The sequence below is a fragment of the Manis javanica genome, chromosome 2 (genome assembly GCF_040802235.1).
Source record: "Manis javanica isolate MJ-LG chromosome 2, MJ_LKY, whole genome shotgun sequence".
Lineage (NCBI taxonomy): Eukaryota > Metazoa > Chordata > Mammalia > Pholidota > Manidae > Manis > Manis javanica.
The window spans coordinates 121,770,754-121,797,226 of record NC_133157.1 but is presented as its reverse complement, the minus strand read 5'-3'; the positions used below and the strand labels follow the sequence as shown (position 1 = coordinate 121,797,226).

General features: G+C 40.1%; 1 protein-coding gene across 11 annotated transcripts in view; it reads right to left on the bottom strand.

The window, feature by feature from the left end:
- Positions 1 to 26,473, bottom strand: part of BEND7 (BEN domain containing 7) — a 100,594-nt gene that overhangs the window by 59,819 nt on the left and 14,302 nt on the right. For 10 of the 11 annotated variants that reach the window (XR_012128053.1, XR_012128054.1, XM_073229273.1 and 7 more), the window contains 2 exons: positions 4,235 to 4,537; positions 1,735 to 1,857 (listed from right to left, as the gene is read on the bottom strand). Coding sequence is in view for 9 of the 11 variants with exons in the window: in XM_073229273.1 (XP_073085374.1) it covers positions 1,735 to 1,857; positions 4,235 to 4,537 (426 nt within the window). In the remaining 2 variants the exon portion in view is untranslated. Of the gene's footprint in view, positions 1 to 1,734; positions 1,858 to 4,234; positions 4,538 to 8,866; positions 9,004 to 26,473 lie in introns of those variants that run through there. The other variant, XM_073229277.1, reaches the window with a different exon arrangement.

The window sequence follows — 26,473 nt, the reverse complement described above, 5'->3', positions numbered from 1 at the left end:
TTCTTAAGTTTAAGAAAATTAAAGAGGAGTAATTTATTCAGTTTATCCTTTTTGCTATCCTACAGCTTTGGATCATTTACCGCCCTAATCTGCAAAGGTTCAGAAAAGAAAACATGGTGACAAAGTGGCATTTACTTAATAGATTCTATAAAGGCTTCAGTCAGACATTTAAATGGTTGCAATTTGTAGTTTGCCATTTCAGTAGTAAGGAGCTTAGGTAACAAAATAAATCATTACAATTTCATATGCATATTTTCTTAACTGCTAACAAATTGTTCCTCTCAGAAGAGAGTCTGTACATAATGAAGTAACCTTTCTTTCTGAGCTCTTTATTTAGGAGATGCTAACTTTTGCCAGGTTAATAAGAACACAGATTATTGTGGTGGAACAGGGTGAGTTAAAAGCTTACTGGGCTGACCAAAATGCTTACTTTTTTCTCAGATAAAACCAAATTCAGTGCATAAAATTAGATATTGCCTTTCAGACAGCCTTTTGTTCACCTTACCATCATGTGCTCTTGGGTGACTGATGTGTCTAAGTATTAAGCTTTTTATATCAAAACCACATCTCTGAATATTAAAATTTTACTAGAATTCACTAAATGGCAGCTAGTATAATTTCTGAATGATGACCTTCCTGAATACCTGCCCAATGAAAGGATGGGAATGCTAGTCAGAAACGACTGTGCTATTTTTCTGCTCAAGGAGCAGTTTTCCCTAATAAGAGGAGGGGCTTAATCAAACAATTTGTTATTTTCTGTACCTGTGACAAAAAAAAGTTCCTTTTTTTTCCCCTTGCTAATTGTGGAGATGAGATAATACGGTCACTCTAATGAAGACCCGGACTTCCAGACCTGTATGAAATGCCCCAGGGTCTTTATAACAACACGAATGATGTAGCTTACTCACATATCATGCTCTACAGAGTTCATTTATGTTACTATTTCTTCCTATCTTGAAGACAACCCTGTGAGTTAGATATTAATACTGTAGTCACAGATGACAAGTCTAAGGCTGAGAGGTGTCACCAGCTCTAAGAGGAGAAATGGGGACTCTGACCCTGAACTGCAAACTCATTGGGCTTCTGTTCTTCAACTTGTGTAAAAGGAGTGAGAACAAAAAAGGTGTCATGTAAATAAAACAAAACAGGAGGTGTCTAAGCTCCTGCATCCTGACTGACTACGGGCCATTTCTTGTCTGCCCTCTCTTGAATATTTTCACCAGCGGGGCCTGTAGTTCCTAAGGGCTCCTCCATATACACAAAGATGCACGGCTTCCTTATTGTCACTCCGAGCCACAAAAGAGACAGGAGTTGGGGTCGTTGAGCTACACAGAGCCCCCAGATCGAGCACCTCAGGAAGTAAGATGAGTCCTCCTCATTTTCCTTCCTGATGTGAACCTCTATGTCCATTCACATTAGGAAAATGAGCTGAAGGATTCTGACCACCTTCAAGTATAATTGTTTTAAAACTTAATTCACTGACATTTGAGGAGTACTAGGAGACTGGGGGTGAAGTATAGGGAGCACATGTGCATAAATATGTGAATAGTATTAGCAATAAAAAAGCATTGGATTAACTAATGGAAAAACGTATTATAGAAAAAGCTGAGAAAATGGATACTTCACAGCAAGACAGGAAAAGCTAAATAATAAAAGCTCAATAAGCACCCCAACTGACAATGTCAGATATATATGAAAAATCAGAGGACTCAGTCCAAGGCCTGATCTTGGTACCTGCTTGAATTTGCATTAGTTTCCACATGGTCTTTAGTTCTTGGAGAATGGCCTGCAATGTTGACTGGCAGTTACAAGTACAGCAGTTGGATCCAACTGACGAATTCACAACTGGAATTTCTCCTAAGCATGAAAGAAAAGAATGACATACTACGAACAACAAAATTATAAAGAGGGGAAAATAAACAAGGTATCTTGACAGCACTTTGAAGCATGTGTAGTTATTATTAAGCTGTGCCTGAAGAAAATGTAACCATTAATTTTCACAATTTAAATTTTGGGGTCTGACTTTATCTAATCATCCAGACTTTTATACTGTGAGGTACACAGGGTGGTGGGGCCTGCAGGAGTCTGCACACACAATGCATGTTTGCAGCAGGCCTGCCTGCTGCACACTGGTTCATCTCAGATAGCAAAACCATAAAAATTCACTAGAAACACACTCATACTATTTTGCACAAAAAAACTGGTGGTTGCCTATAAGATTTCATAGTAAGCATTAACTGTGTCAAAGTATTAAAAAATAACTTTAATGTTAAGCATGTTATTTCAAAAATAAGAGCTGCCAACACTGTGGTGTTTTTGGGGTGGAGAAAACAAAGGGGAAGTCAGGCACGGGAGGATGTCTTTCAGCTTGGCGGGTTCGAGGGTGTGGGTGTGCTGGCCCTTCTCCAACTTAATAAAGGAGCTTTTTTTTCCATTCCCAATTTTACATTATCCCTCACTTCAGTCTCTTTCTCTGTTTGAATTTACTATCTTTTCCTTAATGAAACTGTCCTCTTCTGTTTCCCTTGTAAGTAAACAGGTATCTTCCTATTGTCCTTGGAATCTAATGGAACATTTGGAAAATCGCTCTTTTGGTGGCATTCCCACTGGCATTGGTATCCCACTCTACCACCACAGAGCGGATCATGGAAGACACTATTACCAGGAATGATTTCCATAGATGGATGAGGTTAAGTTCTAAGGCGGTGGTCTATTTATATGCTTTATTATATGTTAAGTGCAATTTAAATCCTACAATATGCGTTCTTGTGAATACTCTAGAAAAATCCACCACAGCAAAACCATGAAGTACTTAAAAGATAACCGAATGTTTGGAGTAGCATAATTATTTACATTCAAAGTTGCAGCAAACTGAAATATTACAACCTCAAAATTGCAAATAATTCAATGAAATACCAAAATAGGCACAGTTATATATAATGAAATGAATTTCTATTGAAACTATGAAAACAAACACAAAAAGATCTATTTTCAAATGAAAACGGGGGAATTTATGTTTGTATTCTTGTCACGCAGTGGAAAACAGAACACTGTTTACCCAAAACTTACTGATGTGGGGTTCACTAACTTCACATACTCTAAGGGTATCCTATTTCTCTGATCACTTTTTCTGTGACAATAGATTGAGAAGGGCATTATAGAATATTCCTAGTCATCATTCTAAGTACTATCTCTATGATTTTTAGAGGACAAAACCAACCTTTTTCAGGTTGTTATAAATCATTTTCTAATTTTAAAGAGAACTGACTTTTTCCTTCTATGGTGGAGTCTTTAAAGAGCCGTCTACCTCTAGCCTGGAAGCATGCCAGTATGTGAATCTGATAGTGGCTTATGTAATATTGAGAGAAAGAGAAGACACCCATACACCTCCTGCTATCTCATCAGCAATGTCTAAGGTTAGCTTTCATGCCTCTGAACTGGTTACTGCAAATTGTGTTTTAAAAAATAAATCAAAACAGTTCTGGGAAAAGATTCCTTAACTTTAAAGGAAAAGAAAATGCATTCTTACTTTTTTCTTGTTCTCTTTTTTGAAAATTATAGATCTATACACCTATGCATAATTTATAGGACAAGTAATACCCAATGTCACTAGGTGGGAAACCATCAATTTTTTCCTTAAGCTTTGAAAAAAATTGCCATTTGATTTTTTTCTGAACAATTAGGAATTTAAGGAAATTTTACTTTAAGTAATAATTTCAACCCTAATGAAGCAAGTTATAAAGTATGATCATTTGATCCAGTAGCTGGATTGTGAGTTTAAACAGGGTCTCACTGGGATATGGGGTTATCAGCCCTCCATCTAGCCCTCTTCCAACAATTGGCAAAAGTTTCGGAGTCAGCAAGAAGCTGTATTAGTAATACGAAATATGACCAGAAAGCTTCTTTTAATGACAAAGGGGAGATCTCTCTGTCTTAATGGCCAATCTTTTGTGACAAAAATGTCTTTACAAAGGCAAATGATAGATATAAATTCTTACAGGGCTTAAGAAATCATCACTGCGAATATAGAACTCCCCCTCCCCTGGCTTTCCTGCTTCTCAATTATGCTTTTTCCCCCTCTGTGTCCTCCCTGTCTTTTAAAATAACTCAGCTAAGGCAGGTGTAAGGGTGGATTTACTGTATTGAGCTCAAAGAGCATACTGAATATTTAGAAATAGAACACATTCAGACAACCCCTCCAGGAGAGATGATGAATGTCTGATAACGTCCATACCGTTAGCACTCCCAGCAGTGTGGGGCTGACTCTGGAAGGTTCTAGAGCGGGTGCCATACTGCCCTGAGAACTGTCCGCTTTGGGGTGGAAGCTCGTTCCATGCACCACATGAAGAAGGGTGGAGGCTCTGTGAGGCCTCAGCAGAGGAGTTCAAATGCTGAGGCCAGACTGAATCCAAATCCTGGGGTTCTTCTTTTAATTTTTCTCCTTCCTTGCCAACACGCTGATATATCCTTCCAGTGCTGTCATTCAGTAATCTTCTCATTCCTGTAATTTGTTTTTTGATTTCCATGCTTTCATCTCCTAGTAGAAATAGACCCAAAAACATCACTGTAAATGTGCAAAAGGAAAAATAATCACAACCAAAAAAAACACCCCTTCTTTCAAAATGGCAAAGGTTACTGATTCCAGATGCAACCTCTAGAGACTTAAGCAATCCATACAAATAAAACCCGCTATGGCCTGAAGAAACAGATCATATTCCTGGTACATCTCATTTTAATCTCTTTCTGGACAATTCTCTTATGATAAAAGAGGTTCCGTGTGTGGGTTTCACCTGGAAAACACTTTAGATTCCCTCTTTGAGAATGTTTTCTCAGTGAGGGTGTTGTAAGAAAACAGGCTGAGGCTGTAAGACCAAGGATGAGACAAGACCCAAATTTCCTGCTTCAATCTGCAAATGCCAGTCACTTGTGATGGAAATCAAGGCCCCAAGGCAGCTCACCAACCTGGCAATCAGGCGCAAGTACCAGGAAGAATATGTGACATTGACTGGGACATGGAGTTTTCTGAGGATGGGCTGTTGGGAGGGCAGCTAATTATTATTTTTTATTAAGGTATCATTGATATACACTCTTATGAAGGTTTCACATGAAAAAAACAATGTGGTTACTACATTCACCCTTATCATGTCTCCCTCATACCGCATTACAGTCACTGTTCATCAGTGTAGCAAGCTGCCACAGAATCCCTATTTGTCTTCTCTGAGCTATACTGTCTTCCCCGTGAAACCACACACACCATGTGCACCAATCATGATACCCCACAATCCCCTTCTCCCTCCCTCCCCACCTGCCCTACCCCACCCCTCCCCTTTGGTAATTGCTAGTCCATTCTTGCAGTCTGTGAGTCTGCTGCTGTTTTGTTCCTTTTGTTTTGCTTTGTGTTACACTCCACAGATGACGGAAACCATTTGGTATTTGTCTTTCTCTGCCTGACTTATTTCACTGAGAATAATACTCTCTAGCTCCATCCATGTTGTTGCAAATGGTAGGATTTGTTTATTTATTATGGCTAAATAGTATTCCATTGTATATATGTACCACATTTTCTTTCTTCATTCATCTACTGATGGACACTTGGGTTGCTTCCATTTCTTGGCTATTGTAAATAGTGCTGCGATAAACATAGGGGTGCATATGTCTTTTTGAATCTGAGAAGTTGTTTTCTTTGGGCAAATTCCTAGGAGTGGAATTCCTGGGTCAAACGGTATTTCTATTTTGAGATTTTTGAGGAACCTCCATACTGCTTTCCACAATGGTTGAACTAGTTTACATTCCCACCAGCAGTGTAGGAGGGTTCCTCTTTCTCCACATCCTTGCCAGCATTTGTTGTTCCTAGTTTTTTCTATGTTGACCATCCTAACTGGTGTGAGGTGATATCTCATTGTGGTTTTAATTTGCATTTCCCTGATAATTAGCGATGTGGAGCATCTTTTCATGTGCCTGTTAGCCACCCAAATTTCTTCTTTGGAGAAGTGTCTGTTCATATCCTCTGTCCATTTTTTTTTTTTTGAATGATATCTTTTTTTTTTTTTTTTTTGAGAGGGCATCTCTCATATTTATTGATCAAATGGTTGTTAACAACAATAAAATTCAGTATAGGGGGGTCAATGCTCAATGTACAATCATTAATCCATCTCAAGCCTAATTCTCGTCAGTCTCCAATCTTCTGAAGCATAACGAACAAGTTCTTACATGGTGAACAAATTCTTACATAGTGAATAAATTCTTACATGGTGAACAGTACAAGGGCATTCATCACAGAAACTTTCGGTTTTGATCACACATTATGACCCATAAACAATCAGATCAAATATGAATATTCATTTGATTTTTGTACTTGATTTATATGTTGATCCCACATTTCTCCCTCTATTATTATTATTATTTTTATTTTTAATAAAATGCTGAAGTGGTAGGTAGATGCAAGATAAAGGTAGAAAACATAGTTTAGTGCTGTAAGAAGGCAAATGTAGATGATCAGATGATCAGGTGTGTGCCTATGGACTAAGTATTAATCCAGGCTAGACAAGGGCAGCAAGACATCCACGGATGCAGAAGATTTCTCTCAAAGCAGGGGGGGTGAGGTTCTGAGCCTCACCTCTGTTGATCCCCAAATTCTCACCTGATGGCCCCCCTGCGACTGTGCCTGTCTTAGGTTGTTCCTCTCTTGAGGAATCTTACCCGTCTCTGGCTAACCAGCCATCTTCCGGGGCCATACAGGGAAATGTAAAGTTGGTAAGTGAGAGAGAAGCCATATTGTTTGAAAAGGTTAGCTTTTTACTTCTTTGCAGATTTATGCCCTGTGGCTTCTATGCCCAGCACTTGTCTCGAGGTATCTTTACCACCTGGAGGAATTATGATACTCGGTAAATTCGATATGAGGCACGAATTCTATGTAAGGGTTGTAATTAGGAAGGAAGAAGAAAAGCTATAGAGGTAGCATATGGAAGGAAACATGGGAGGATTGATTATTTCTTTGACATATCTTCTTGTAGAGTACCTTAAGTATGTATAGGTTTTAAACTACTAACTAATTTGCACACACATATTAACATAATAGGAATACAGTGACATAAACAAAGCAAATCTATAATTACCATCCATCTCCAGTGAAGCCAAGAAAACCATTTAGGCACCTTAGGCATTTCTCTGCCCATTTTTTAATAGGGTTATTTGCTTTTTGAGTGGCTGGGCAGCGCATTTAACAGAGTATGCTCTCCAATATGACACTGGCGGAGAAGGCGTTACCTTCAGCAGTGACAGTGTAGGAGCAGAGAGGTATCCTAGGCAGGGGAAGAGGGTTTTGTTTTTCCTGGTCCACCTCACAGGGGAGATGCTCTGGAACTGTCCCAGCTGCTCGAGCACCAGAGGAGAAGGGCAGTCCCTGTAGCCTGTTCCTCCATCAGCCTGGACCTGCCCAGACCAAATCCCCTGCCTCCTCCACTTTTTAACTCCATGCAAAAGAGAAACCCTCTCACCTACAGCAACTTCTTTTTTCTAAATTGTGGTATAAAACACATAACATTGACCATCTTAACCATTCTAAGTGCACAGTTAAGTATATTCACATTGTTGTGCAACAGATCACCAGAATGTTTACACTGGCTTTTTTTTTTTGAGAGGGCATCTCTCATCTTTATTGATCAAATGGTTGTTAACAACAATAAAATTCTGTATAGGGGACTCAATGCACAATCATTAATCAACCCCAAGCCTCATTCTCAACAGTCTCCAATCTTCTGAAGTATAATGAACAAGTTTTTACATGGTGAACAAGTTCTTACATTACACTGGCTTTTTTTAAAGATTCCTTTTCCCTCAGGGATTTTTTGGTTTTTCGACTAAGGTATCTCTACATGGAAGGTACTTAATAAGTATTACTTAAAGATGATCTAAAATTATACAGATACCTAAAATATTTCCTATAAATAATAACATTACAGGATGCTGAAATTTATTAGGAGCTGTGCTGAAATCTGAAGAGAAATCAGTTTTTGTCCCTCTAACCTGGGTTTTAAAATATAGATCTTATGTTAGGCTATGTTATACATGCTCATGCAGTCACTCTATTAAAATGCCTGAAATTTAAATTATGAGAGAAAGAGCAGGCCCACACAAAGTATCTATTAAGTAAAACAGTTCCTGCAAATAAATACAGTGTATTTAATATAATGATGTTTTAATGCACTTAACATTGTATAAGCCAGATTTCTCTGTAGAATTGGTAACTATGCAATAAATCTAGGTGTTTTGTGTTGTCTAGTTAGACAGTTAGCTAATTATATAAAATACATGATTGAATATAAGGAAACTTTAATATATGGTCTTGAAAGAAGTATCTTCAAGTTTTCTAAATGTAATAAAAATATTAATTCTGTCTCTAATATCTAACATGGGTGAACAGAGAAATGACACAGATTTCCAAATTTATAATAATTGTTATGTGTTGGTATATGCCTGAGAGGAGAAATATTCTAATCTGTAATAAAACTTTTTATGTGAAACACCTGTGAATATTACAGTATAGAAACAATAAATCACATTCCAGGTTTTATGAGAAAAAAATGACTAAGCATGATTTAAATAATGTGGAGCCAGCAAAATTTATGATCTCCCCACGATGTCTATGGAACAGGGTGTGTCTGGAAGAGCTCCCAGAGGGAGCTCTTATTTATTCTGAAAAATAAATCCAAAGGTGAATGTGGTGTTAGTTTCAGCATCCAAACACATACTTTCCTGGCTAGCTAACAGCACAGTTTGGGCAAGAAGCTTCTCTCCTGTGGGTTTTTTAACTCCATCTTCTAGATCAGAGAAGTAGTACATGCATCAGAGGCTGCGGCACACTGACCTTAGTTGGCACTGGCTGGTGGCTGCCACTCCGCTCCCTGGCAAGAGCTGCACCAGGGAGGCCGCACAACCGCAGACCTGAGTCAGTACCAATGGACTTCTCCACATGAACCCCGACACATCACAGCAAAAGGATGCTCTTTCCAAAGGTTCCACCTCTGTTCTGGAGATTGTATTCTTTGATAAAGCACTGTCTTTAAGGCAGGAGGAAGTCACAAGGATTCTGGAACTTTCTAAAGAGCAAATATGCTTTGTCATGACCTTAGTTTCCAAAAATTACAGGATGAATACTTGAGTATTTCATACTTTATATTTTCATGTGCAGGGCAGAAATCCTAAACTACAGGTTAAGTTGAGGAAAGAAGGTGAAGAGTGTAGAGGAGTCCATGGTGGGCTGCCCTACATTTGGAAACATTTCTTCCAAAGTCAAAACAAAATACAACAAATCAGGCCCTAGGGGTCCAAGGGGGCAGGAACGGTGCTGAGAAGGACAGCAGAGGCCAAGGCAGACCTGACTGACCCTGTGAGGACATTTTAAAGGACAGAAATAAAAGCTGCAGAAGTCAATGAGAGGAAAGGGCAGATAGTGGGGAAGGTGGATGAAGGCTGATTGGGGAAGGCTTTTAGAGGAAGCAGCCTGGAATTCCCCAGAGGATGGCTAGACACGTACAAGTGGTCTGGGGTTAAACTAACCACCCTTCTTCTAGCCAAAGAAGCGGGGAGCAGCTCTGGAGCCTGATTATATTTACAGGTGGTGAGGGGCTTCAGCACAGAGAGGGACAGATGGAGCAGAGGGTCAGAAATGAGACCTGAAGACTGAAAGCAGGGATAAGAAAAAAAGCTGTGTCAACTGACATGAAATAGCAAGGAGTAGGTACTGAGCGCAGGTGAGCTGGCAGAGGCTCAGCCAACAGATGCCGGTGTGGTGAGGCAGACAGGCTGGGGCTGGTATTCCCAAGACTTGGACTCGCTTCCTCACTGTACTAACCTACTGCTTGCTACGAGACGAGTCGCCTACTGTTCTCAGACCTCAGGTTCCTGGATTATAAACTGAAGGTCTGAACCAGCCTGTGTGCTCTGCATTCTCTGGGCACAGAAGCAGTCCAGGAGGGAGGCAGTTCCTCCCCAGTTACAAGACATGAACAGAGCAGCTGATACCTCCAAATGTCACATGTGTCCTTCTCAGAAAAAGTAGGCTTATTCTGTTCTCTTGGTGGAGCCCAAGTTTTTTTCCTTTTCAATTGAGGGAGCCCAAGTTCTTTGATTTTTAAAAACTAGTTAGAACATTAGTTCTAACTGGTGTCTTCTCCATGTGTGTCAGGAGAAGGCCACTCTCAGGAGCAATGGGCTGTCTAAAGAAGGATGATTCTGTAAGGAAACCTGTGCCCATTTCTCATTCTATCTTACACTCAACTCCAAGAGTCTGAATCTTTATAGGAAAATGGATCCTACTAAAATGGATCCATGCTGTGTGGCTGCCTTAGATTAAAACAACCTTAACTGAAATCCTTTAGTAACTACACTCATTGAACAAGGTCTATAAAAGACTGCAGGCTAAATTCTACCCTTCCACTATATTTCAACACTCCCCTAGGTCACTTCATTTCACATAAATAATTTATATAATACATAGAGTCTTGCAACACAGATGTTACCATACAAGATCTCCTTTAACTTGGATAGGAGAGAAGGATATACTACACAGAATATGATTATTTATGGTCTAGGATGTAAAAGAAAAAGACGGTAATGCAAGGATATAGTGAGAGGCTATGTGTTAACACTGCATGTCCGTCTATGTATGCCTTCTTATTGTGAAGACACATGAAGAACGGTTATCGTAACTTTGCCCTATAAATGAACTAGTGTTGATGTACAGTAGGTATTCCATAAGCCTGTCTTAAGAAAATGAAAGAAATGACATATGAAAACCAGAATGAGTCCAGTATATTTCAATGTAATACAAGGTTATAAACAAACAATGCATCAATAGAATGGAGTTTTAAAAATATCAGAAATAAAGCATTCAATAAAGCTTTATCAAGTACCTCCTAGGCCCCATAGATAAAAAGGTCATCTGGTATAAATAAAAAGCTACCCACCCTCCAAATCTCTCAATATCTTTTACCCAAATCCCTTCATATTGATTGGTTGTTCTGAAAAATGGTCCTGGCTTTTCCCAGCCTATCTCTACCCTACTTGTGTGCCCTAGAACTGCAGTGAGCAAACCACCCTGCTATTGGCAGATGACTGCTTTCCTGAGGACCCAGCCTTCCCTGCAGCCCCCTGCATGAAAATCATTCATCTCCCATTCCCTGGGAGCTGGAGAGGGTGGCCCCCAAAACATCACTCTTCTGGCTTCGGGAGGAAGCTCACTGTTTGAGCTGAGGCCACAGAGCTGTTTCATCTTCTGCCCTTTCTCCTGAAGGCGCTGGGAGTTTAGGTGGCAGGTGATGGAGTTGAAATGTATAGGAAGGTCATCTCATTAAGGATCTCATGTGCCAGGTGAGGAAGAATAATTTTACACTGGAGATACTGGGTTATTACTCTGGGTAATTTTACATTCATTATCTTTCAATATAAGGACAGTAAATAATCAGATCTATCCTTTAGAAAAAAAATTCTGGCAAAACTGTGGTGAAAATGGTGTGGGGAGAGAAAACCAGCTAGAATGTTCCTGCCAAAGGCTGGGTGAGGGAGTGGACAGTCTGCACAAGGTTATTGGGGGTGGCAAACACTTAAGAAGTTTCACCAAACATACATGGTGGTGGACTGTTTGTGGGGTGGCAAAGGAGAACAATCAATTAGAGATAACGCAAGTTCTCTAGCTTGGGAAACTGCTGGAAACTAATACCAGAGAATTAGAGAAAAAGGTTGGCAGGGAGTGAGGATATAATGAGCCTAGTTTCAGCAAAGAAAATTTAGATAATAAGCAGGCAATTGGGAATGTAGCTGCAGTTGACGACGAAGCAGTAATCCAGAACTATTCTGTCAGTGGTAGTAGCTACTATTATTATCAGTAGGAACTGATCCTCTGGACAGTACACCTCCGGGGTTCACTAACAATTAAGGGGTGGAATCACCCTTATATGGACAAACCAGATTTCCTATTGATCCACATGTTCAGAGCTCAAGCCGCCTTTCGATAGTAAAAGACTTACGACCTCATATGTTTCCAAGCTGGTAAACTGAGTCAACCTCCTGGACTCCCTATCCCTGGGGCAAGCAGCAGTCACCTGGCTCAGAACTGAGTCATCTCCAGCTCCTGCTCTCTCTGCCACTAATGTCAAATCCATCACCAAGGGGTGCCACGCATGGTAGCTACCACAACAGAAGGGCTGACAGAATCTTAGAGAACCGAGGGACAATTCTCCCACCATATTCAGAATTGGCTGACTTTTTATTACAGTACCATGTCCTGTTTGTACTATTTTAAAGAGGCTGTTGAGAATCTTAAGGAGATAATGAAAAGTTAACAAAAAAGATTGAGGGAACAAGGAAAGGTTAAAGGAGTTGAATTGTTTCACTGAGAAGTAAATGGCTATTGAGGGGCTTCATTGTCTTCAACTATACTGTGGGTTATTACGGGTAGGACATTTTTCTTTACTTATCAGCATGAGAAAAGTGGACTGAAATTGTAGCATCTGGACAGAAGGCAGAGCAACATACCGTCTTAAAGAGCTGACCCTTCCAGTTCATAAACATTAGAAACAGAGCGAGAAGCAGCTGAGAAGATGTGCAGGAGAGGTCCCCACAAGAATGCGTTTCCATTTGGGATGATGAATAAGTTCTGGAAACAGATGGGGGAGTGGCTGCACAACACTGTAAATGTCCTTTACAAAAGAGAATGCTTTAAAACACCTTGCACTTTTCAGGTAATGACACGTTAAACAGGAAGAGTTGAGTGTATCTGTAAGAACTACTAAGATCGCCAGGACTTACACTAAATGGTCCAAATATCTCCTCACAAATACTAGTAACAGCATGGAGCCATGTTCTAGAAAAGACTCAACTTCTGCCTGTGAAATGATAGCAATGAGAGAAAGAACAGGAAGAAGGGGACAGGGTCCTTTGTACCTGTGCTGTAGATTTCCTCACCACAAATCAGCCGGTGAGTCTAAAAGAAGAGGAATTTGAAATAGACTCTGTGCTATAAGGAGACCTGAGGTTGGCTCTCATTCCAAACCCATACTGACATGCTGATGCTATCAAGGTCCCACCTGGTCACCCTCAGGGACAAGAGCTCTGCTTATAAAGCACATGCAAGTCTGAGATTCTAACTCAGCAAAAATGGCCTGAAAAGCATCAGTTTATAGAATGATCAATAGTTGCCAAGTTAGCCCCTTTTCCCAAGGTAACCTTTAGTGGGACCCCAATAAATAAAGATAAGCAAAGCTCTGTTGAAGAAAGTGTGCCAGAAGCCGCATTCCTGAAACAGTCCCTGGAGTACGTTCAAGACTCCAAGGGCAGCACACTGCAGAGTCTAAATGCCACAGAGAAGGAAGGAGGCAAATGGTGGCTACAGGATCATTTTATGGGTGGAATTAAATTCTACGACGAGGAGAATCTAGACTGCAAATGCGCTGCCACATGTCTGAGGACCCTGTTAAACTGAAAGTCATAGGTGGAAAACAAGCAGCCAATGTATACATGGCATTTTCATTTAAAGGACAGCTAAGTTCTTTTCAAATCTATTTAGATAGTATCAGGTTCATTCATCCATTTAATAAACAGTTATTGTACTATTGGCAAATATGAGACATGGTATAACCAAAAAAAAAAGAAAAAGAAAAAAACCTAAGATAAAGTCTCTCCTCTTCAGGAGTTTACAGTCCAGCAGAGGAGACAAGTCAATGCACAAACAACCCTAAGAACACAATGCCTCTCTTCTAATGAATGGGCAGGCTGTGCTTTGCAGCCAGGGTGGTAAGCTGGCACTCTTTTTTTTTTTTTTTTTTTTTTTTTTTGAGAGGGCATCTCTCATATTTATTGATCAAATGGTTGTTAACAACAATAAAATTCAGTATAGGGGGGTCAATGCTCAATGTACAATCATTAATCCATCTCAAGCCTAATTCTCGTCAGTCTCCAATCTTCTGAAGCATAACGAACAAGTTCTTACATGGTGAACGAATTCTTACAGAGTGAATAAATTCTTACATGGTGAACAGTACAAGGGCAGTCATCACAGAAACTTTCGGTTTTGATCATGCAATATGACCTATAAACCATCAGGTCAAATATGAATATTCATTTGATTTTTGTACTTGATTTATATGTTGATCCCACATTTCTCCTATTATTATTATTATTTTTATTTTTAATAAAATGCTGAAGTGGTAGGTAGATGCAAGATAAAGGTAGAAAACATAGTTTAGTGCTGTAAGAAGGCAAATGTAGATGATCAGATGATCAGGTGTGTGCCTATGGACTAAGTATTAATCCAGGCTAGACAAGGGCAGCAAGACATCCACGGATGCAGAAGATTTCTCTCAAAGCAGGGGGGGTGAGGTTCTGAGCCTCACCTCTGTTGATCCCCAAATTCTCACCTGATGGCCCCCCTGCGACTGTGCCTGTCTTAGGTTGTTCCTCCCTTGAGGAATCTTACCCGTCTCTGGCTAACCAGTCATCTTCCGGGAGCTGGCACTCTTTTTAATCAAGGTTGAGGATGTGAGGCCAGGACAGGTACCAAAGGAGAACACCATGGATTCTAGCTGGAAAATAGGCCACAAGAAGGACTGGAGACAGAAAGTAGGGGCCAAAGAACAAAGAAATACCAGGAAACTCATCAAAACCAATGACTCAAAATGGGCTGTCACACTGTTTCTCAAATGTGTCCTTTAAAGAACACCTACAGACAAAGGGGAAGAAACAGCTATGGAAAGTTCGGGGCAAAGTCCTAAAAGGAGAAAAAGGAACAATATTCTCTGATGTCTTTAAGTTTTCCCTTAAAAAATAAATGCAAATATTATACTCCTCCTCCCCCCCACCGAGACATGCAGATTCCCATAGCCCATGGAACAACACTGGGCACCCCCCATTACACGTCTGTCCCTTTAAAATGCACCGTCCAGAGGGATGTGGGCTGGACAACTATGGAAGAAAAAGGGCTGCTGCTTTTTTTTTTTTTTGAGAGGGCATCTCTCATATTTATTGATCAAATGGTTGTTAACAACAATAAAATTCAGTATAGGGAGGTCAATGCTCAATGTACAATCATTAATCCATCTCAAGCCTAATTCTCGTCAGTCTCCAATCTTCTGAAGCATAACGAACAAGTTCTTACATGGTGAACGAATTCTTACAGAGTGAATAAATTCTTACATGGTGAACAGTACAAGGGCATTCATCACAGAAACTTTCGGTTTTGATCATGCAATATGACCTATAAACCATCAGGTCAAATATGAATATTCATTTCATTTTTGTACTTGATTTATATGTTGATCCCACATTTCTCCTATTATTATTATTATTTTTATTTTTAATAAAATGCTGAAGTGGTAGGTAGATGCAAGATAAAGGTAGAAAACATAGTTTAGTGCTGTAAGAAGGCAAATGTAGATGATCAGATGATCAGTTGTGTGCCTATGGACTAAGTATTAATCCAGGCTAGACAAGGGCAGCAAGACATCCACGGATGCAGAAGATTTCTCTCAAAGCAGGGGGGGTGAGGTTCTGAGCCTCACCTCTGTTGATCCCCAAATTCTCACCTGATGGCCCCCCTGCGACTGTGCCTGTCTTAGGTTGTTCCTCCCTTGAGGAATCTTACCCGTCTCTGGCTAACCAGCCATCTTCCGGGGCCATACAGGGAAATGTAAAGTTGGTAAGTGAGAGAGAAGCCATATTGTTTGCAAAGGTTAGCTTTTTACTTCTTTGCAGATTTATGCCCTGTGGCTTCTATGCCCAGCACTTGTCTCGAGGTATCTTTACCACCTGGAGGAATTATGATACTCAGTAAATTCAGGGCTGCTGCTTTTAAGTGAGGCTTTTAAACATCCTCAGCTACACTTTCTAGGAAGACACTTACAGTGTCCATGACTGAACACACAAAAATATATGATAAAAGCCTTGGATGTGGCATAGATTACAAGTGTCCCAGGAATTGAGAGGAAGAGATCATTTGAAACTGGAAGGATGGTAGTTAGATTCAAGAAGATGGTAATATTTGAGTTGGTGAATAAAAGGTGGCTAGCATTTCCATGGGCACTTTTTGGAAGAGAAAAGGGAACAGCACTGAACAAAGACTGAAGGCAAAAAAAAAGTGGCAATGATGAGAAAGCTAACTCAGTTGGCATTCAGGTGGTTAATGGACAAAGTAAAGCCAGAAGGACGTGGGTGTTTTTACTTTATCCTAGAAATGACAGGAAATCAATGGTTTTTCCTGAGAGTGATCAGACCCAGCTAGAACTACCCACCAATTCAAAGAGTTTATCCACTTATCTCTCCCCTAAAGGTTCCCATATCATGGAAAACTGTTCCCTGATAGTGTATATCACACAGTTATTCCTTTGATGTGTAACTCCAGAGTCAGCAAGTGAGTTGGTTAGATGCCACCACTTCAAGTACTGTTCAAGAATAATTGAGCCAGTAGAGAGAAGGGAACACTCCTACACCATTGGTGGGAATGTTGATGGGTGCAGCCACTGTGAAAAGCACTAAAACTAAAAATAGAAATAACCATACGACCCTGTAATTCCACTTCTAGGAATTTACCTGAAGGAAACAAAATCCTTGATTTGAAAAGATATATGCACCCCTATGTTTATTGCCACATTATTTACAATAGCCAAGACATGGAAGCAACCCAAGTGTCTATCAATAGATGAATGGATAAAGAAGACATGGTGCATATACACAGTGGAATATTACTCAGCCAGAAAAATAAATCCTACCATTTGCAACAACATGGATGGATCTACAGTGTAATATGCTCAGAGAAATAATCCAGGTGGAGAAAGACAAATACCATATGATTTCATGTGTGGAATATAAAAACAAAGCAAAGTAAGCAAAACAGCAGTGGACTCAGACACTGAGAAGTGACTAGAAGAAGGGGTTGGTGTGCGTGGGAGAGGATGATGATGAGGGGAACAAAGGGGCACAAAAATTCTCAATCATAATATAAGTTGGTCATACAGATAGTACAGCATGGAGAATATAGCCAATGATTCTGTAAACTTCTTCCTATGTTGACAGATAGTGACCACAGTTGTGGGGATGAGGGTTTAATAATGTGGGTAACTGGTGAACCACTGTATTCTGTACTTGAAACCAACATAAGATTGTATGTCAATGATACGTCAATTAAAAAAAAAAAGAATCGAGCCAAACAGTTAAAATTGCAAATACACAGGAAAGGTCTCAAAAATCAATGAAGAGGACAAATACTAACAATGGAATAATGGGCAAAGGATGTGGACATGTAATTCATAAGAGAAAGAAGTAGTTTAAATTTCTTAATCTCCCTAATTGATGTAATGAGAATTAAATAATGGGAAATTCTTTGTCTATTAATTTTGTGAAGACTGTTATAGAGTCATAAAGTCCATTTTTGGTGAAGGTACAGGGTGATGGTCACTCCTGTGTGCTGTTGGTAGAGAGCCTTTCTGGAGAGAAATTCAGCAATTCTACTTACAGGAATTTATACTACAGGCACATTCAAACAGGTACTCAGGAAATATGCACAAGGATACTCACTGTAGCATCACTCTCCTTGTGAAATGTTGGGAACAACCCAAACATTTATCAGTGCAGCATGAGAAAACTGAGTTTGGCACATCAGTATAACGGAATTATGGGATATCTTTAAATACATGTAAAGAATAAAATAGGCTGTGTGGTAGTGATTTGAAAGTGTGTGCATGATGAAATATGAACTTCATGACAGCTGAGGTCTTTATTATCTCATCCACTACTAGATAACCAAGGCCTATCTTCCTGGCTCAAACTAGGCACTTAATCTGTATGGAATAAGTGGAAATGTAGTTAAGTGAAAAAGTTGCACAGCTTTATTAGCATGATTCCACCTTCCTTTTAGTGTAACAGACATACACAGATTCTTTACACACCCTACTAGTTGGTTATTATAGCAGAGTGTGCAGAATCTTTCACCCTCTGTAACATGTTTTCAACTTTGTAAATTTTAACTTTAAAAATGGTTTTAAAATAAATATGTTACTATATTTATCTAAGACATAAGTAATCTGGAAGAATTATGTGCAGTCTTCTCCCTGTGGTACTCTAGCTGGATATAAGGCAACTGGTAGTGGCAGCTTTGGACATAAAAATATGTTCTATAACGTTATCCAGGAAAGATGAAGTTGGTTAGGAGTGAGTAATAGGTGGCTAAAGACATGGCAAGAAAGTCAAGAAAGGAGGGTGCCTGGGTATGATACATTTTGTGACCCTGGCTGTTCATTCCTAAGACCACTTTCTCTTGAAGCTCATTACAAGCCATGTATTTTTTAAAGGACTTTGGCCATGTGTAGGGGGCGAAATGCTAAAGCTACCATTTATGGGGCACTTACTATGTACCAGACCCCCATCAACCACTCTGCCTACATTTAATCCTGATAACAAGCTGAGAGGTTCAAATATTGATGAATACATTTCACCCAGGAAAAACAGAGATTTTTTTTATAATTTTATTTTGGTATCATTAATCTACAATTACATGAAGGACATTATGTTTACTAGGCTCCCCCCTTCACCAAATCCCCCCCACATACCCGTTCACAGTCACTGTCCATCAACATAGTAAGATGCTGTAAAATCACTACTTGTCTTCTCTGTGTTGCACAGCCCTCTCCGTGCCCCACCCCCACTATACATGTTAATCGTAATGCCCCCTTTCTTTTTTCTCACCCTTATCCCTCCCTTCCCACCCGTCCTCCCCAGTCCCTTTCCCTTTGGTAACTGTTAGTCCATTCTTGGGTTCTGTGCTTCTGCTGCTGTTTTGTTCCTTCAGTTTTCTTTTGTTCTTATACTCCACATATGAGTGAAATCATTTGGTATTTGTCTTTCTCCGCCTGTATTATTTCACTGAGCATAATACCCTCTAGCTCCATCCATGTAAAACAGAGATTTTTGAGACTCGTGATTTAAACTGGACTCTTCAGGTTCCAAGGTCCATGAGCTTCACTATGCTACTAAATTGCTCACAGAATTTGCTGATGGCAGGAAGGACTCCATTCACAAAACAGTTGAGCTGCGTGGTACCCAGTATGCTGTCATGGCTTGTGCTGGGTGCTCTTTGAACTAGTTAGCACCTTAACCACCTAGTTATCTTAACACATGTGCTAGAAACAATGAAATCATTGGACCAAACTGTCTTTATGGATTCTAATTTAGCTGTACTGTTTTAAACTAAGAATAAGGTTTAGACATTTCCTTTTAAATTGGAAACATGGTTCATGTGGACCTATTAGTTCTACAAAGGGCAAATACTAAAATTTGGAAAAAGTAGAGTAAGTTTATTCATGCTCATGATTTTGCAAAACCTATAGCAGAAGTCTTCAAAGGCTGACAATACACATAGGAGAAATATAACAAGACTGTAGATTAAGAGCTGCTTCCTTTTTCTTCCTTTCTTTCTTTCTTTTTTTTTTTAGTAGTATAACCAAAAGCTTGCCTTCACTCAGTAAGAGTTCAAATGTTCATAATTTACTGTCTTGAAAGAGATAATCCTTTTCAATATAATTTAAAATGTTGATCCTCTGCTGTACTATACAGAAAACTTCTAAAGGAAAGCTAATAAAGAAGTGCAAACCCCCTCCTGAGATGTTAATTTACATATATCACAGATCAGTTAAGTATGATTAAATACTGGCTGTACTACATTTCTTTGTTAACTTAAATTTTTTAAGAATTCCAAGTTAAATGTACATGCTGTCATAGTTTCATCTTCATTGTAAATAACATTAATGATAATGAAAAATGGATCATATTCACAGCACCTTCTTCCAAGGATCTCAAGGAACTCTGATACCTCTAGGCCCAAACACAGCTAGAGAGGGGCTGCCTTCCCTGAGTAAGCCTAATGAGAAATCTCCAGGGCAAGGCGACCACAGCTTAAACCAGTGGGTTCCGAGTTTTTTTTGACCATGGTTCACAGCAAGAGATAAATATTTCATGATGACTTAAACATGCATACACACATGTATATCTCAAACAACAGTTCCATGAATTTATCCTTCTTGTATGCAATGTGCTCTGACATTCTTCTTTTCTTTTTTTATTTTTATTGTTTAATCTTGTTGACAAATGGTTAAGTTGATTTCACGACCCACTTACAGGTTACCACCCCTGGTGTGAAGAACACTGCCTTGAATGTGGAGGTTTCAGGATGCTGTCTTGGGCAGGCTTTTCACTCTCCACACACTTTCTGGATCCACCCATCCTCTCCTGGCTCCAGTGACCATTTGTATGCGAGGACTCCAGCCCTAATCCCACTTTGGGGCCCCAGAATCATACATGCAGTCACCTGTTGGATAGGCCCACTTGGACATTTAATAAACAACCTTAAAATCACATAAAGAAAGTATTTTATGATGACCATTCCTGAGCCTTAATAAATAGCACCAATGCAGCTGTCCAAGCCAGAACCTGGGACTTCTCTCTCTTTCCCTTCCTCTCCCAGCCAACTAACCACTGAGTCCTGCTTATTAGGACTTCCAAATTTCTTCTGAATCCTTCCACTTCTGTCCACCCCTCATTCCTGTTATCACTTGGTAGGGCTACTGCCAAAGACTTCAGTGTTGCTTCCCTGCAATCTATATTCCACCCTGAAGCCACGTTGATCTTTCAAAGATGCAAATCTCATTATATGGCACACCTCAGCAAATGCCAACAAACTCAGACAGAGCCTGGCTCCCCACCATGGCTTAGCTGGCCCTCTACATCCACCCCCTCTGCCTATTTCTCCAGCCTTGGCTCTTGCCACACCCCTTCCTATTCTAAACTGGTGGCTCTCAGGTATGGCTGCACATTAGGGTCACCTGGACAACTTGTTAAAAATGCCAGTGCCCAGACCTCACTTCAGGACAATGAAATCTGAATCCAACTAGTGACTATGATGGAGAGCCTGAGGGCCTTGACTTTAGCTGTGAAGAAGGCCTTAAGTGCTCTCACTTCCTGGCCTTCACACATCCTCACCCATCCCCATACTTTGCCTTCAGGTTTCAACTTAATACCATCTCCCTCTAGCCTCTCAGGCCTGACGAGGCCCCCCCTGCTCTATCATCCCTAGAATCCTTAATTTCCCTTACCACAACCTAATGGGCCTTAAAATATCCTAGCCTGGCACTAATGGCTACTCAATAAGTATCTGCAAAACAAATACAAGAATAAGTAAATTCTAGCATCAGACACACTGGAAAGCTACAGTTGAGGAAAACAAAACAAAACCAACCAAACAAAAAAACCCAAAACACTACTGATGTGCCGGACATAAACCAACTTCTGTGATATCTGTGGAAGAAAGTCATTTCTACAGAGTGTGGGGTGGGCAAGCAGAGGCCACCAGGGGCCTACCTCCAATCATGTTTTCTTAGGAAAACTTTCCCAAAGGAACACATCTCATCTTCATCATCTTCCCTGTTCATCAGAGATGATAGAGAGGGAATTATTTCCCCCATTTAACAGAGGATAAGACTAAGCTGCTCACCCAAAGGACCAAAGTAAGACAAAGAAAGACAGGTCAGACTCCGGCCACACATCTCTGCTGCAACAGGCATTAGGCTCTCTCTCGCAGAGGGGAATTCAACAGCGTGACAGCGAACTTCCAGAGAATGCTAAAGCTAACATTTCTGCAGCAACTCCTCAACCACATTTCATACAATGCTTATTAAGGTACCCATTAAAGTCTTGATAGTAATTGAAAACATTATATATGTGCAATACGGATGAATTAATGTTAACAGAAGAACCCTAACTTTTACATCTCCTGACTTTTTACTTTTAAGCTGTACCTTCTCCTTGCATTTTCGTGGGATTCTTTACATTTTATATATAGGTGTAAAGTTATATTTGAGATATAATTCCATTAGCCATACAAGCAACTTCATAGGCTATTATGTTGCATCAACTTTTTCTGTAAAAATAAATTGTTAAGGATATTATTCCTGGAACAGAATAAATTCTTGGAATTACTGAGTAACTTATGTACCATACCACTGTTCCAAGAACACATTACTTATTTTATCATGACAAAGTAAAGTTATTAATCTTCTGGCTTCCATTTCAACAATGAGATATGCTGTGAGATGCACAGACACCTGCATTACATTTCAATTCAACTTTATATCATCCATAAACATCTCTGTTTTGGACACCTCGTCCAAACAAATGCTCATAGAATACTCATGTAGCACTGGATTTTATGAAACTATAAAAGTTCCTTGCTGTTAATTATAGAGACAAATGTCTCATCACATATTTGGTTACCAGATAGCATAATTAGTTTTCTCCATTAACCTTTCAGATATAAAATTTGGTTTGCAAATAAAAAAAATTGTAAAACCCTTGGAATCCAAATAACACAGTATATTTGCACATGGGAAAAAAAAGCAATATCAAGAAAATAATTTTATGAGTTCTTATTCACAAGGATGCTGTCTAGAATAGTGAAGGAAAATCTGTCTGAACTTCTTGATGATTTTAAAATATATGATCAAATATGCATGTAATAAGCTGTCCTTTGCACAGAAAGGAGGTATGGTGACCTGACCGTGAATGGAATGTGTCCTTTGACCTCTCATTTCTGAGTATGGTGATGCAGTTAAACTGGTCCATTATGGCCTTGCGTTTGTTCCCCTTCAGACAGGTATCTGGGAGATGACAAGGAAGGACATCCAGACTATAGCAACGCAATAGTTTTTCTCTGTTCAAGGTTAAATGCCCCCACAACTTTGGCCTGCTAAGGACCATGCTCCAGCTCCCAGGTGTAGGTGGTGTTTCTGATCCTCACAGTGACTAGGTGGGGTGCTCCCGACATTTATGGATATTTATGCTGCCAACAGTCACAGGGTGGGATCAAGGCCTCCTGCAGTGTGCAGGGCAGCCCTGCACAAGAAGAGCGCCTCCACTCAATAGACCGGCCCTTTCGGATCAGCAGATAACCGATGTTATGGCTAGTGGAATTATATCTCAAATACGACCTACATATAAAATGTAAAGAATTTTACAAAAATGCAAAGGTAAGGGACAATGAAACAGAAAAACTACATTTTCCATGTTTTCACATGATACTCATCCATTTACTCAAAAATAGCTACTGAGAGTATACTCTGTGCTGGTATTGGGCACTACGGCCACAGTAAACTGCGTCTTGCCTGCAGGAATTCAAGCTGAGACTCAAGCAATAAACAATGGATCATAAAGACAACGGTGGTAGATGTCATTCTAGACAGACACCAGCAGAGCAGAGGCCTGGCCACAGCAGCGCAGTGTTCCACAGGTGCCTGCACAGTGCAGGCACTGGCGGTAGAGGCTGGTATATACACAAGAGCACAGAGTACATCCTACATCAGAGTTAAACTTTAAAAGGGGGCCTGCCATTTACCTAACAAAAAAGAAAAAACATGTAATGAAGAATAAACTTTCCATTGCCAGTGTTGACTTATTTACTCCTGATGTGTGAGGTCCAGTTAGCTACTAAGAAGGACGTATACATTTTCACCTCTCAGAGCCAGGTAAGGAGCTTAGAAGTAAGGAGTTGAATAGTAATGTTTTGAAATGGCAGACTCCACCACTTTATTTTGAACTCCCCATGCCCCCCACTACATTATTCACCAAGTATCTCCTGACATTTACTATGATGGGGATGGTGCTGGTGGTGGGGACACAGAGATGATCTTTGGAAAGTTTACAAGTCAGGGGGAGAGATAATAGACATAACCTAGTAAGGCTTTTGCTCTGATAGAGACATACATGGGTCTGGGTGCTGTGGAGGAGAGGGGAGAGGGAAATCAGAGAAGACTGACTGGAGGGAAGTCACCTCACCTTGGAGTCTTTAGGGATGAGAGAGGGCCAAGCAAAAAGGGAGGATGGTTCAAGAGTGGAATTCCAAGCAGAGAAGGAGGTATGTGCAGCCGCTAAGGAGAGAGGAAGTAGGGCGCACTGGAATGAAAGTGGTTAGGTATGGCTGAAGTGTGGGAGGCAGAAGGAAAGTGTCAGGAATAAGCTCAGAGTATGCAGGGCCTTAGCTGTCATACTTAGGAGTCTAAGTCCAAATGTGAAAGCCGCAGACAATGAAAAGGATCAGGCAGGGAAGCATAAGTTACGCACAACATTCTAAGAAACCTAAAGCACCCATTGGATAAATCGCTGTAGGTTTGATGTTGGCTCCTCCCCAGGTCTGCCACGGCGGCTCCTGTGGTTAATTCTTTTTTTTTAAATTTTGGTACCATTAATCTACAATTACATGAAGAACATTATTAATAGACTCCCCCCATCACCAAGTCCCCCCACACATACCCCAAGACAGACATTGTCCAGCAGCATAGTAAGATGCTATAGAATCCCTGCTTGTGTTCTGTGTTATACAGCTCTCCCCATGCCCCCCACTACATTATGTCTGCTAATAGTAATACCCCCCTTTTTTTCCCCTTATCCCTCCCTTCCCACCAATCCTCCCCAGTCCCTTTTCCTTTGGTAACTGTTAGTCCATTCTTGGGCTCTGCGAATCTGCTGTTGTTTTGTTCCTTCAGTTTTTCCTTTGTTCTTATACTCCACAGATGAGTGAAATAATCCGATACTTGTCTTTCTCCGCCTGGCTTATTTCACTGAGCATAATACCCTCTGGCTCCATCCATGTTGTTGCAAAGGGTAGGATTTGTTTTCTTCCAATGGCTGAATAATATTCTGTTGTGTATATGTACCACATCTTTACCCATTCATCTGCTGATGGACACTTAGGTTGTTTCCATGTCTTGGCTATTGTAAATAGTGCTGTGATAAACATAGGGGTGCATATGTCTTTTTCAAACAGGGCTGCTGCATTCTCAGGGTAAATTCCTAGGAGTGGAATTCCTGGGTCAAATGGTATTTCTATATTTAGCTTTTTGAAGAACCTCCATACTGCTTTCCACAATGGTTGAACTGATTTACATTCCCACCGACAGTGTAGGAGGGTTCCCCTTTCTCCACAACCTTGCCAAGATTTGTTGTTGTTTGTCTTTTGGATGTTGGCCATCCTAACTGGTGTGAGGTGATAGCTCATTGTGGTTTTAATTTGCATTTCTCTGATTAGTGATGTGGAGCATCTTTTCATGTGCCTGATGGCCATCCGAATTTCTTCTTTGGAGAACTGTCTGTTCAGATCCTGTGCCCATTCATTTTTTAATTGGCTTATTTGCTTATTTGTTTTTTGTTTGTTGAGGTGCGTGAGCTCTTTATATATTTTGGATGTCAACCCTTTATCAGATATGTCATTTATGAATATATTCTCCCATACTGTAGGATGCCTTTTTGTTCTATTGATGGTGTCCTTTGCTGTACAGAAGCTTTTCAGCTTGATATAGTCCCACTTGTTCATTTTTGCTTTTGCTTCCCTTGCCCGGGGAGATATGTTCATGAAGAAGTTGCTCAAGTTTATGTCCAAGAGATTTTTGCCTATGTTTTTTCCTAAGAGTTTTATGGTTTCATGGCTTACATTCAGGTCTTTGATCCATTTTGAATTTACTTTTGGGTATAGGGTTAGAAAATGATCCAGTTTCACTCTCTTGCATGTAGCTGTCCAGTTTTGCGAACACCAGCTGTTGAAGAGGCTGTCATTTCCCCATTGTATGTCCATGGCTCCTTTATCATATATTAATTGACCATATATGCTTGGGTTAATATCTGGACTCTCTACTCTGTTCCACTGGTCTGTGGCTCTGTTATTGGGCCAGTACTAAACTGTCCTGATTACTGTGGCTTTGTAGTAGAGCTTGAAGTTGGGAAGCGAGATCCCCCCTGCTTTATTCTTCCTTCTCAGGATTGCTTTGGCTGTTTGGGGTCTTTTGTGGTTCTATATGAATTTTAGAACTATTTGTTCCAGTTTGTTGAAGAATGTTGTTGGTATTTTGATAGGGATTGCATCAAATCTGTATATTACTTTGGGCAGGATGGCCACTTTGACGATATTAATTCTTCCTAGCCAAGAGCATGGGATGATTTTCTATTTGTTAGTGTCCTCTTTAATTTCTCTTAAGAGTGTCTTGCAGTTTTCAGGGTATAGGTCTTTCACTTCCTTGGTTAGGTTTATTCCTAGGTATTTTGTTCTTTTGATGCAATTGTGAATGGAATTGTTTTTCTGATTTCTCTTTCTGCTAGTTTATCGTTAGTGCATAGGAAAGCAACAGATTTCTGTGTATTAATTTTGTATCCTGCAACTTTGCTGATATTAGATCTAGTAGTTTTGCAGTGGAGTCTTTAGGTTTTTTTATGCACAATATCACGTCATCTGCAAATAGTGACAGTTTGACTTCTTCTTTATCAGTCTGGATGCCTTGTATTTCTTTGTTTTGTCTGGTTGCCATGCCTAGGACCTCCAGTAGCATGTTGAATAACAGTGGGGAGAGTGGGCATCCCTGTCTTGTTCCCAATCTTAGAGGAAAAGCTTTCA